Here is a 14028-nt window from a genome sequence, read left to right on the forward strand (position 1 = left end):
GGTGTCTGTCACCACCGTGAGACCCTTAACGGAGCATCGCCACGTGGGAGCCGCTCACAATCCTGTCCCATCATAAACTGCATTAAGTTCATTTCCTTTAGTATTGTCTGTATTTGAAAAAGAAGTTTTTAATTATTAAATAGTTAAAAATTATACAAAATTGTTGAGTCCATAGCAATCAGCAAAATCGATTCTACTGAAATTAATTAAGCCTTTTCATTTGTGTACTATTTTGTTTAACAAATAAGCATATACATTGTGCCGGGTACTAGACATCATTTCAGATCTCACAAGTGGCTTTCAGTTTACCTCTGATGGGAGCAGTGTGCCTGCAGCCCAGCCCTGTGGAGCAATATCCACACATTTCTCTCGAGCACAGGGCAAGTACTGAAGCTGTTATGCCGTTTGCTGTTGTTACTTCAGTTACGCGGTTTCCTCACCTCTACTCCATCTGGTTTCGTCTCCTTCTCATACCAAATACTTCAGAGTTCCTCATATGATTGGCTCAGAATGGCAAGAACTAAAAGGAAGAGAGCCCAAAGTAGAAAATTAAAAAATAATAATAATAAGGTTAGTTATCTTGAGTGACAAAGAAGTGGATTCTGAATATGATCCAAAAGGAACTTTAGAAAATATATGGGCAACAGAGTACAGCATAATTGGAATAAGGGTAGCATCTCCCACAGGTGCCTGAATGGGGAAAAGTGATCTTCATATTGTACATCATATTTTCAATATTTGAAAAAACCTTGTTGCAAGAATGGAGCTCTATGGCCTTTGTGATACACTCTCTGAGAACCTGTGGGAATTTGCAGATTCAGCATTAGGATCAGAACTCTATCTTAGAACATGGCCATCTTCATTTTGAGAAGAACAGAGACACAAGATTTCCTGGTTAATGGAAGTTTTATTGTGAAGTTACCCAGGAAAGAGAGAAAGAGAGAAAGGAGGGAGGGAGGGAGGAAGGAGGATCTAGAATACAGTGCATCAGACCGGTGGTAGTCTGCTCTTCGCCTGTCTCTTCTGTACTCCCCCATCACTACAACTATGTATGATCCTTCTTATGGCCCCTGCTTATCATCTCTGAGTCTTTCCACTTCTGTATTGCTCTATTCATTTCAAATAGGCTGTATTCTGACCTGAGAGAGAATATCAAGTCTTTGTCAAGTCATTCTCTGGTGTAAAGCATCTACCATATGCCAAGGCTGTTGGTGTCAAACACTGTGTTGGGCAGGTGGTTGTGGGGCGAAGCACTACCACGTGCACATGGGAGAGTCTTGAGCTGTGGACAGAGGCGCACACGGGAGACTGGGAGGCTCCTGAGAAGGGAAGCAGTGTGATAACAGCAGAATATAAACATGGAAACTGGAGATTTGAGACCTTTGGAGCAATATGAAGGAAAGCGTGATGGAGGAGGTTTGAAATTCAACGGCAAGATTTCTCTTACTTTTGGTGCCAGTTGAAGCAGGAGAATGACTACTAACCTTAGCTCTAATGCTTGCCTTTACAATAGGAAAAAATTTAGAGTGAAACAAACAATGGAAAAAGAGGCCCAAGATTAACTGTCTGTGAGTTGTTAAAGTTGCTCCTATCTTATCAAAGTGACATTATCACAACTTTCAAAAGTGAAAGCAGGCATCATTTGTCATAGACTTTCTTTTCTCCCAGTTTTCCATATTCCCATGAACTCTGATTCATATAATCTTATATCACTGATAGCTCCTGCAATGCCAAGTCGATGGTATTTTCCAGGTTATCCTTACAAAGTAGACCATGACCACTTGCTATTGGTGTAGTAATGCAGTAGGAAAAAGAATTACAAAGTATTTTCTTACAAAATAACAAAGTGGAAAATCTTTCTTACACAGAAATGAGGTTGAACCTTGAATGCTAATATAGACTCTCCCCATGTCAGAGTTCAGGGCCCTCCTGACCTGCCAGGTTCTTTACATTGACCATGAACTTCAGGGGACAGGTCTGGGAGAGAGCCATCAAGGGACCACATCCACTTCTTTCTGTTTGTGATTGTGCAGACATTCATTGTACTGTTTTGTTTCCCATTTTGGTATCAAAATGAAAGTAACCTGCGTTAGGTCTGACTTAATCTTCAAACCCAGACCAGCCTTTGTAGTTTAGCCCAACTTACTTTTAATAGTTATTTTAATGCCTCCATTATTCTATGCATTTGTTGTACCTTAATTGACTTAACTGCCCTTCATTGCGGATATTTTTGTTGTTTCTAATTACTAATCTTTGTTAAGGTCATGGTAAATAAAAGTATAGCGAAGTATCTTTCGGCATGTATTTCCATTTAGAAATTTTCCTAAGAATAAGTTTTAGAAATGAGACTTTAGATCATGAATATTTGTATATGAATATTCTTATGTCCAAATTGCCAGATTTCATCCCAAAAGGAAACTATACCAATTTAAATTCTAGAATTAGAGACTATACCAATATCACTGTATCTGTATGGCTTTAAATATTATTTTCATTTGGTACCACTCCTATTCTGTCCATCTGTTTCTCATACTTAGGGTATATATAATCTAGCCAACATACTGGTAAATGATTTAGATATCATGTTTTATATACAAATATATATATATACACTAACTCATTTAAAAAGAGGCTTTTAGCTCCAGATATCTAATGCTGTTGAAATTTTCCCATATCTGTGATTCATCTCAATAATTCTAAAGGTTTTAGAATTTTACACCAGAAAATGATAACAAAAGATAATATATTATTGTTTTCAACTTGCCTTTATGTGACAGTCCTCTGCAGGAAAATTGTGAAGCAAAAACAGGAAACATAAAAGGCTAGACAAGGGAAAACCATGTAAGGCCAGGATCTTCAACTTGATCTGCATACTGCACCTGGGAGCCATACTTTTCTAAACATACTCAATGATCCACGTGTTAGAATTTAAATGCTATGTTGCCACCCTTGATGGAAGTTTATTTCATATTAGATTATTACGTAGGAATTATGCTAGTACACAAAAATTAAAGAGTCAAGTTTTTAACAGTAGGTTTTCCTTTTGTTTTGATGGAATGTCCAAAAGTTAAAATTTCTCATGAGTTGGGTTGCTTGTACATTGACATCATCCTGGCCTCTGAGTGATTGGCATTGTGTTTATTTCTTCTCAGACAAGAGCAAAGGGGAGAGATTGCATTGTTTTCCAGGGACCCACCTACCGCCATGCCGAGACTAGCCCTGTAGAATCAGATCATAATTTCCTATAAAGAACTATTAAAGTTAACCCTCAGGGTTGTCCACTTTGTTTTGAGATGATAGCTTAACGGTGTTCTTCAAAGAAATCACCGACCTGCATCAGGAACGACGGCATCATGCTTCACTCGCTCGTCTCCTCAGTGAACCAGCAAGGGAAGCATGTGCGGTAAACCCGGTGGAAGAACGTAGATGTGTCAGGCAGACCACAGTAAGCTCTCCCTTCCCTTCTCCACAATCCTACATCTTTTAGTAAACTCTGGGAAGGAGACAAAGTTCTCTAGGTTCCTCAGGGATTAGGAGTGAATCAATAAGATTTGACATTTTGCAAATCAAATACAGGTTTGTATTTTCTCGCATCCTCCATGTGTGAACATGAAGCCATTCATTTCATCCCAGTGACTAAAGGAGCAACAAAAGAGAGCGTGCTGGGGAGGAAGCCCGGGAAGAGTTGCTTGTGGTTAATTGTGGCAAGAGCAGTTGCACTGCTTAGTTCATTTGGTTATTTCTTTGGCTGTCTGGTAGAAAGGCAACACACACACACACACACACACACACAGAGAACAGGCAGAAATAGCTCTGCATCTGAACTGGTTTTAGAGTGGGTGTTGAGTAGGCAAGAGAGAATCGTTCCACCTTCCGAGAGAACTGTTCGTTTCTAGATGTGTCACTAAAGGGAGCACTGTGGGTCCATGCCTGGAACAGCAGGCTGATCGTTTATGTGGTCTGTATATCAGGTGCCAGTCTAGTCATGCTTCTGGTACTGATTAATCCTTGAAGTCTGGCAAAGTGAGACCTGTTCCAGGATCCTGCTGCTCTGTCCAGTCAGCGGCCTCTGCGCAGCCCCCATCATTGTAGTTCATTTCCTGCTTTCGCTCTAGAATGTGGTGAAGTGGCCCATCAGAGTGCATGGCTCTTTCTAATCCCAACCCACACACTGATGTCAAAGTATTTTTTTGTTCTTTCTCTGGATCATTATGTTCTTCCACCAGCACTCACTCAGCCCGGAAAACATGAGGGTATTTTGCAATAGCATTTGGAATATACATTTTTATCTTTTAGTTGGGATTTCTAGTGTTTGTATTTTAAAGGTCAGGTGATGTCACAATCTTAGTCACTGTCTACATATTGCTGAGTGTGTAACTGCCAAGTCAGAGCCTGCAGTGGTTTCCTGAAATCAGCATGAGGATGACAAGGAGTCACTCGCCCTTTTACACAAATGGTGGAAAGCTCCATCAGACCGTGCTCAGAGCGTGCCCTAAAATGTGCCACTGCCCATGTTCCAGCAGAAGAGATAATACAAGTAACTTTGATAATAATGAATGAAATAGTGAATAGAATTTTTCAGTGAATTTTAGAGGTTTGAGTATTTGTAAGCATTTCTCTCCCTGCCTATCTTTTTGCCTTTCCTCTCTCTCCCATCCCCTTTCTTATTTTCTCATTTTAAGATCTTCAGAACTCAAAAGACTACTTGATTGGTGGGAAATGAAGGATTATTGATCAGGGGTCTCTACTGCTGTTTCCTACTCACAGTTCAGTGCAGAGGCCTCATTTATGTCCATAGAGAATACTGGTATGAACTAGAGGTTGGGATTTAAGAAAACAGCGGTGGGGGTACAAAACTGGTGATTCTTTTGGCAAACACTTAAATCACTTTCTTTGTGCCATACAGTTAGCACTGCGTATAGTCTTTATTAGGAGTTTCTCAGGGACTTTTATTTTACAGATTAGAAAACTGAGTTACAAAGACATTAAGCAACTTACCCAAAGTTCCACTCCTGGTAAGTAACAGAACTGAGGTACAAACCATGTGGCCTGACTGTAGACCCTGCACCCTTAACCTTTGTGCTGCGCTGCCTCCGATGAGAGTCCAGGACAGTAAGAGGGAGGATATTCAGAGAGGACAATACAGAGCCCTTGTGTGGTACTGATATAAGTGAGGAAGATGAAAATGCACTGAGAAGAAAGAATTCAGATGGGTGAATGGGTGGCATCTGCACCCCAAGGGAGGGAGAGACTTCAGCAAAGCAGCACCTAATCACATATGTCCTGTCACTTTTGTCACATTCTTGTTAGAAAGAAGTCACGGGTCCTTCTCACACTGAGAGAGGACTGGAGAAGTGCATGAACGTCAGGAAACAGATATGGGGAGGCTACTCGAGAGTCTGCTATTGAGACACACACAGTTGAGGAGACACCCAGAGTCTGAATTTGGGTGCTGATGCAAATGGAAGAGTCAGATTCCAGAAACTCTGTCTAGGAAGTATAACCATGAGTTCTTACCCATACTGTGTGAACTTCTTTGCATCCATTATCTCATGTAAGTCTCACATTTCAGGTGGCTGTCAGGAAAATCCTTATTTCTCAGATGAGGACACAGGCTTTGAAAAGTTAAGTTCCTAAATCACATATATCCCAGCTTCACATCTGGATGTCCCAACTTAGGTTTGAACATAGGATGCTAGTCTCAGAGCTCAGAGTCTTAGCCGCTCTTCTTTACTTGGACTTCACAGTATAGAGGATTAAAAGAGAGATGGGTAAGAAAACAGTGAAGACTAACTGCAAGAGTTTAACCCATTTCACGGGATGGTGGTGCTGTTATCGAAAACAGGCATGTCATAGAGGCACAGGCATCCGCTGCCTGCCACACAGTGTGCTAAGCACTCAGCATGCGTCATCACATCGAATGTTCCAACAGCCTGCGAGAACAGTGGAATTCAGCAGATATTCAAATTCTGTTAGTGGAGACAAAAGTCAGTGCTAGAATAACCTATCAGGGAGCATCCACGTAGAGATTATAAATTCCTAAAATGAGATGTGAGGGCAATCTGGCTGTGACATCTGTCACCCCGTTGGTCACCAGGGTTGATTCGGCTGGTCTGGCTGGCCAGACCAATGTTCCCTTCCTCCCTCACCGCTCCATGTGCGTCCCTCCGATAGCTGTGCACTCAAAGAAGATGACCTTCCTGGATAGAGGAGGGCTGTTCCTCCATCAAGGGTATGTGAGAATTGCACACCCATTAGAATCTCCAAACAAGCTATTAAGGTCCATTTGTAGAATGTAGGATAGTCAAGATTCCAGGACTCCACACACATCCAAATGAGGCACTGCATGTGGCAATCTGTGTTTCTTTTAAAAAATAATTAAAATAAAATTAGATGAGATGTTTAAGAAAGAAAAGACAGGCCCCACAAGAGAACCTTAGAAAACACCTATATTTAGAGGTTGAGGAGAGGAAGATAAAAAAGCAATGAAGACATACACACCAGAGAGATAAGATGGAGATATAACTGTAAAAGCAAAGGGTAAGGAGAAGAAACAGGTTATCAGCAATATTAACCACCAGAGCGTATCCAAAGAACCTCATAATCACGGCAAGATAAATGAATTTGGAGGTGAGGAGGTCTGACTTTTGCGTGAGCAGATTCAGGAAAACAGAGCCTAGCAAGAGTCCACTGGCATAGAGGTGGATGGACAAGCTGGGCTGTGAAGATAAGAGTGAGTACTGAGGATGTAGAGTTCACCAGTATAAACTTCTCTGTAATTACAGAGGAACTAGCAGTAGTAATATCAGAGCATTTGGACAGCTGAGTCGTAGTGATCCGTGTGTTGTAAACAGAAGGCAGGTTCAAGTCAGAAGAAACCGGAAATGGTGGAAAGAGACAGACTGCTGATGGAGCATGACCTCAGAGGAGACAGAAGGCAAAGGAGGAGGTGCAGGTCCTTAGAAAAGGCCAGAGACATGTTACCAATGGAGGTAGGAGAATTCTCAAACAGAAAGAAAATATAGAAAAACAGAGATTCAGTAGGTTCTGTTTTCTTCTTAAAGAAGGACCCAAATTCATTGTAGTGAGAAAGCAGAGGAAAAGATGTCAGTACTAGAAGATAGTAATAAATATTTGAATTAACAGAAGCAACAGTTGACCAAAGTTTATTGAATACCTACGCTGAAATAAGCAGATAATTCAATAGAGAAGACTTCAAAAGATTTTTTTATTTTTTAATATTTATTTTTGAGACACAGAGCATGAGCGGGGGAGGGCAGAGAGAGGGGGAAACACAGAATCTGAAGCAGGCTTCAGGCTCTGAGCTGTCCACACAGAGCCCGACACGGGTCTCAAACCCATGAACCATGAGATCATGTCCTAGGCCGAAGTCAGATGCTTAACAGAATGAGCCACCCAGGCACCCCTAAAAAATTGTTTTAAAAGCACAATTAAAGACCCAATGAGAAGACACAGCATGAATTTTTTATAGAACCGAGCAGCATGGTTCCATAATCTTGTCCGGTGGTGACTGAAGGCAGGTAAATTCCCACTGCACAGGGATGGAAACTGAAATAGAATGGCAGGTCAGCGTGGATGAGAGAGAGATGGATTCCAGAGGCCAACACAGAGTATTGGCATGATCTACACCCACCAAATGATGAAGGTAAGTGAATACTGAGAAGAGTTTAAAATCTAAAAATTGTGATTTGGGTGTGGAGGAAATTACAGGAAATGAGGAAACAAAATGCTCGTTATCAGAAAAGGAATGCTCTAATGCTGAGAACTTAAAGTAAACTAGTTCCAAGTCAAGCAGACTACAGAGTGCCCTCTCCGCAGTTTCAGAGGCTAAATAAAGAAATCTGAAGCCAAAGTGTTACATGGGCCAGAAGTTAAAAATAAATGATTGTCGCAGAGGACGTGACGGGTGGAGAATATGACTGACCGTGTCGGATCACGAAGACAAGGCGGAGTGTTTATGATAGAGGTCGTAAACAGCAGCAAGGACAGGGCTTAGATGTTAAGGTTCAAACGCAGAGGTCAATAGAAGCAGAATACTAGTCTAAAAATGACAGTGGGGGCAAGAATGTTTTGGGACTGGTTGTGCTTTATGAGCAATTCCAGTTTTAATTAAGGTAAAGAATTGAAAGATCAACTTGAGAGTCAATCTAAGACCAGAGGAGACTTTGCTTCACAGTAGAACTAGGAGGCAAAGTCATCAGGAAGTGACTGAGACGTAAGTAAGGGCACACAGCAGGAAGGGAAAGTGTTAGTTGGAATCAAATGTAAGCATTGCCCTCTGCTCACATCTATGCTATCACCTCTTTACAAATGACCTTTCTAATCCTTAAAGTTACCTGTAAGGCATTAACCCCATTTTATATTAAAAAAAAAAAAAAAGAATCTGATTGGTTCAGTCAGTTAGGCATCTGTCTCTTGATCCTGGCCCAGATCCTGATCTCATGGTCGTGGGATCGAGCCCCACATTGGGCTTTTCCCTGGCAGCATGGAACCTGCTTGGGATTCTCCCTCTCTCCCCTCCCCCACTCACACTTGTGTTCTGTGTTCTCTCTCCTCTCTCTCTCTCTCTCTCTCTCCCCCCCTCTTTGTTTCTCTCTGTTTCTCTCAAAATAAATAAGCATTTAAAAAAATATCTGGGTTCAAGATTTGAATCTTGTCCTGACTGCAAATTCTAAGGTCTTTATATCACAACGTAGTGGCACTCAGTAGTCTTAAAAATGTTACTGCGGGTGCCTGGGTGGCTCAGTTGGTTGAGCATCTGACTTCGGCTCAGGTCATGATCTCACAGTTCATGGGTTCGAGCCCCACATCAGGCTCTGTGCTGACAGCTCAGAGCCTGGAGCCTGCTTCCAATTCTGTGTGTCTCTCTGCTCCTCTCCTGCTCATGATCTCTCAAAAATAAATAAATGTTAAAAAAAATTTTTTTTAAGTGTTACTGTAGCTTTTAAGAACTAACTAGAAATCATGTCTGACTTATATGAAATGGGTATAAAATAGAATGTGTGTTTTAATTGAGGTATAATTGAGGTATTGCAAATGTCTGTCATCATTTAAGACCTACTCTCTTAGCTTTCAAACATGCGGTACATTACATCCGATGACTTATCATGTAACTGTAAATTTGCACCTTTTGACCCATTTCAACCCCCCAAACTCTGCCCCAGCAAGCACAAATCTGTTCTCTGTATCTATGAGCTCAGTTTTTTTGTTTTGATGGCACATATAAGGTCATATGGTATTTGTCTTTCTCTGACTTACTTAGCATAATGCCCTCAAGGTCCATCTATATAATTACAAATGGCAAAAATACCTTCTTTTTTAAGGCTGAGTCATACTCCTCTGTGTATGTGTGGTGTGTTTGCACACACCATGTTTTCTTTATCCATTCATCCATCAGTAGGCACTTAGGTGCTTTCATGTTCTGACTGTTGTAAATCGTGCTGCACTGAACATGCAGGTGCATGTGTCTCTTCAAGTTAGTATTTTTGTTCTCTTTAGAGAAATACCCAGAAGTTGGATTGCCAAATCATATGGTAGTTTTGTTTTTAATTTTTTGAGGAACCTCCATCCTGTTGTCCAAAGTGGCTTTGCCAATTTACACTCCCACCAACGGTGTCCAAGTATTCCCTGTTATTTCTTATCTTTTTGATGGTGGTAGCCATTCTGACAGGTGAGAGATGATATCTCATTATGGCTGCAGTTTCCTTGATTATGGATTTGTATCTCCCTGATGATTAGTGCTGTTGAACACCTGTTCATGTACCTGTCAGCCATCTACCTATCTCCCTTAGGAAAATGTCTGTTTAGATCTTCTGACCATTTTTTAATTCAACAATTGTTTGCTGTTATGCTGTATACACTGTATTTCTTTGTGTTTCTCTTGAATTATATTCAGATCTAAAATATTCTATATGAGCTTCAGAGCTAATCCTGTATATTTAAATCTTTTTTTTTTTCCAAGAAAAACATCATGGACCCTTTTCCTTCATGACATTGAAGAACTTCCAAATACATCCAAGATGAGCACATTGAATTTTGTCAACTCTACCCTAAAACATTGTTAATACTTATGTTGCGTTATTTTTCAGGTGTGAAAATGAAACCAAATTCAAAACAGAAGAAGTATTTTGGGCTTACAATTTCTGCCCCACGCCATACTCCTGGACTGCACTTCTGGGCCTTATTTTATATCTTGTTTTCTTCGCACCTGGTAAACAAAGTCTTTGTGTTTTTGTGTTAAAGTATCTCTTTTTAGAGGAGACAAACTACTCTTTTTCAAATTCTTTATAAAGTACTGAAACTTTTAATTTTTCTCAGGAATGGGACCAATGCCTTGGACTGTGAATTCTGAAATATATCCCCTTTGGGCAAGAAGTACAGGAAATGCATGTTCATCTGGAATAAATTGGATGTTCAACGTTTTGGTTTCACTGACATTTTTACACACAGCAGAGTATCTTACATATTATGGTAAGAGAATATTTTTCCATCTATAGTTTCATTTTTATTTTCCCTGCTCTTTTTATATGTATTATCATTTGTGTGTAGAAGAATAGATGGTTATATTTTTGGTATTCTAAGTATCTCTGTGTGGCTTTTTCATTCCCCAAAGGCCTTGGAAATGAACCCGGGGAAAGAGAAGAGGAATTCTTTACTGAGCAGCATGGCCGCTCGCCCCTCGGTGCTTTCTAGCCTACACCCCATCCAACCCCGACATCTCCTAGCTGTCACCCCAGTTAGAAATCTTCCTGTTTTAAACTAAAGCAGGGCTTTTAGTTTAATGAAGAAACATAAGTAACATAAGATGGTAGAAAAGATGGCAGGCAGGGAATCTAAGGGCTAATGTTGAAGATGTCTCATAATGGAGATGGAGTCATGTCCAAGTCGCTCCCAAAGGTCGTGCTGTGATGTTGCCTTTCCCTAGATCATCTGTGCTGTTCAGGACACAGCATGGTACTTTCAGTGTCCGCCTGGACCATAACTGAAACAATATTAGGAAGTAGCTTTCAGGAAAAAGAACTTTGGGAAGCTACTTCAAGTCCATTTTTACTAAAATGAAAAGATTTTCTCTTTAGCAAGAGAATTTCTCCATTGGCCATGAGCCAATAGTCTGTAATTGGATTCTAAATGATGGAATATCCCAAGATACTCCCATAAATCTCTGTGTGTATATGGAGTGTCTGTGGCTTAGACCATTCTCTGACCCCTCCCCCATCACTCACTCCACCCCATCCCATGCCCCCAGCAGGTACATTCCTTTTTGCAAGAACACACACACCCACCCCACAGTTGGACCATAAATCGCTGGAACTTAGGCCAGGACATAGGCCTGGATTGCCATTATATACCCAGTGCCTTCCAGGGCCTTCTTTTCACTTGAAGTGTTTGTCAATTGAATAAATACACAGATGATTCTTGCATATGAGGAAACATACAAATATAGTCTTCCTCTCTCCTGAACATGCTGTATTAGTACTGACTTTTATTATCTTTATAAATCTCTTGTCTCTCCCAGTGAACATTTAGAAATTTAGAGGTTGCAGGGCTGGTTCAGTATTCACAAATCAGTCAATGTGATACATCACATTAATGGAAACATTTTATTTAAAAAAGGAAATGCATTGGCATTTTAAAATGGATACATGTTTAGTATATTCAGTTTTATCCCATTGGCAATTAAAAGTTTTTTTTACATAAATTGAGAAACTTATCTTTTTGACACTGTAAATATTCGTACAATATTTATCCATATTTGCTAGTTCTTGAGAATGCTTAATTTTTTGTTTGTTTTAGAGAATTCTTAAATATTTAAAGACCTAAATATAGGCTATTCTCCCAAGGACACATTCTTTTGTTTATTTTTGAGAAAGAGAGAGAAAGGGAAAGAGAATTCAAAGTGGGCTCTGTGCTGACAACCAAGAGCCCGACACGGGACTCAAGCTCACGAGCTTGCAGGATCATGACCTGAGCCCCCCAGGGAGGCACCCCAAGGTAGTATTTTTTAATTAAGTTGTGGACCAAATACTAGATGTCTACATAGCAAGACTTTTGTTACCAAAGCTCCTGTCTTGAATTTATGCTGCTCAAACAACAAGAGGCACAGAAATAAAATTTAGATCGGGCATAGCCGGGCTTCCTTCAGAAAGATTCAGTTAGAACAAATCGGCAGTTGCCTGAGGGGAAGGGGGGCAGGAGGTACAGCTACCGAGGAAGTAAGCCAGAGGGATGAAACGTACAGGCCGGGGCCCGTGGTCAGTGGTATTGTGATAGTGATACACGGTGACAGGTGGCAGCAACCCGTGTGAGCATGGCATAATGTAGAGAGTTATCACGTCACTGTGTGATACACCAGAAACGAATGTGACCTGTCTCAACTATACTTCCATTTAAATATATATATATTTATATATAATAAAAAATACACTATATATCCAATTAGAAGTTTTTGGCTTTGCATGAAGCCAGGTTTCTATTATGTCAACACACTGGTCCATTAGGTCTACTGCTTGCTAAGTTTTTTCTGTTTTTGGATCTTAACTTTAATCAACGTGTTACTGATTTATGTAAGACCCATGTTTCTATTCATGATTAACATACTCCATTACAATGTTTTCCTCTTGAAATATCCATGTTTGTTATTTCTTCCTTTCTAATTTCATAAAACCTCAAATTTTGTTTCCTTCCTAAACTATACTGCTTAGACAAGTCTGGCTTGGACCACATTCAGTAATGTTTATTACTAAAAATTATCATTACAATGTCACCACTACACCATTTTATGTATAGCGTTTGTGACTACTACATACTAAATCTGCTAAATCGATCCCTTGAAAAGCATTGTATCAATGTTCCCATACTGAGGTACTGAAATTCAGTCAGACATGGTCTTTGACTCCTCATTCTATATAATTCAGTTAAATATTTGTTTAAATCTGAAACTTGATAATAGGATTCTTAATAAGATTTATTTCCTTCAGAATAAAGCTGAAGAATATCTGCACTTAACAATCCTGACAGACTCATCAGACATTTTTCCCCCACTTGCATTCCACAGAGAAATAAGAACCTGAGTTACATAATGGACTTGGCCATTATTTGGAGGAGGTCACAGCCTTCCTGGCTGGCCCATGCCTCTGTGGCTTAACAGAGTTAAGTGGCACCCACTTGAGCAGTTTTGGTATTTGCCTGCTTTAGATTCTTCAGATTCTATAAAAATGATCTTGTATTTTATTTTATTTCTTTACTGTTTGTTTATTTTTGAGGAAGAGAGAGAGAGGAAGACTGAGGATCTGAAGCAAGCATCAGGCTCCGAGTTGTCAGCAACTCAGCACAGAGCCCAGTGCAGGTCTTGAACTCACAAACTGTGAGAACCTGGCCTGAGCTGAAGTCGGACGCTCAACCAACTAAGCCACCCAAACGTCCCGAGGGTCGTGTATGTTAATAGAATTTCCTTGATGTTATCTGGATGGGGAATCTGGGCCACAAGCAAGAAGCTATATGGCCTTTAAGACTCTTCGTATTCCATCTAATTGTTTTTAACCATAAGGGCAGAGCACTGACAGATTTGAATTATTTCTATTCATGACACTTCCTAAATTGTGAAACATGATGAATGTTTCCTCAACATTATATTTTATAAAGCCAAACCTAGTTTGCTCTGTTAGAGATTTTGGAGTTTAGCAGCCTGATTTAGTCTAAAATGTTTTACCATCTGCACTTATTTCTTCTGTATTGTCATCATGATTACCATCCTTTCTTCCTCCCTCCCTGCTAACGATTCCATCTCTCTTCTGCTACAAGTTTTACTTATCCGTAATCAAACACAGGAGCTCATCTGCTTTCATTTTTGCCCTAAACCCCTATGTCATCGAAGAGCAAGCTTTCCAGTGTCATCCTTTTCATGAAAACATTCCCAGTTTTTAAGTCCTGCTAATTTTGTTCTATTCTATCTGTAATAGCAACCCTTCTTCCATAGTCATTTAGATGCATTTGATAATGCTACCACTT

At 40.1% G+C, this 14028-nt stretch overlaps 1 protein-coding gene across 1 annotated transcript in view; it reads left to right on the plus strand.

Annotated features, from left to right (window-relative positions):
* Window positions 1-14028, plus strand: part of SLC2A13 (solute carrier family 2 member 13) — a 345368-nt gene that overhangs the window by 327391 nt on the left and 3949 nt on the right. Inside the window, exons 9-10 of the mRNA XM_029955511.1 lie at window positions 10110-10231; window positions 10339-10491. Coding sequence (XP_029811371.1) covers window positions 10110-10231; window positions 10339-10491 — 275 coding nt within the window. The remainder of the gene's footprint in view (window positions 1-10109; window positions 10232-10338; window positions 10492-14028) is intronic.

Source organism: Suricata suricatta, chromosome 10, assembly GCF_006229205.1.
Source record: "Suricata suricatta isolate VVHF042 chromosome 10, meerkat_22Aug2017_6uvM2_HiC, whole genome shotgun sequence".
NCBI classification, from domain to species: Eukaryota; Metazoa; Chordata; class Mammalia; order Carnivora; family Herpestidae; genus Suricata; species Suricata suricatta.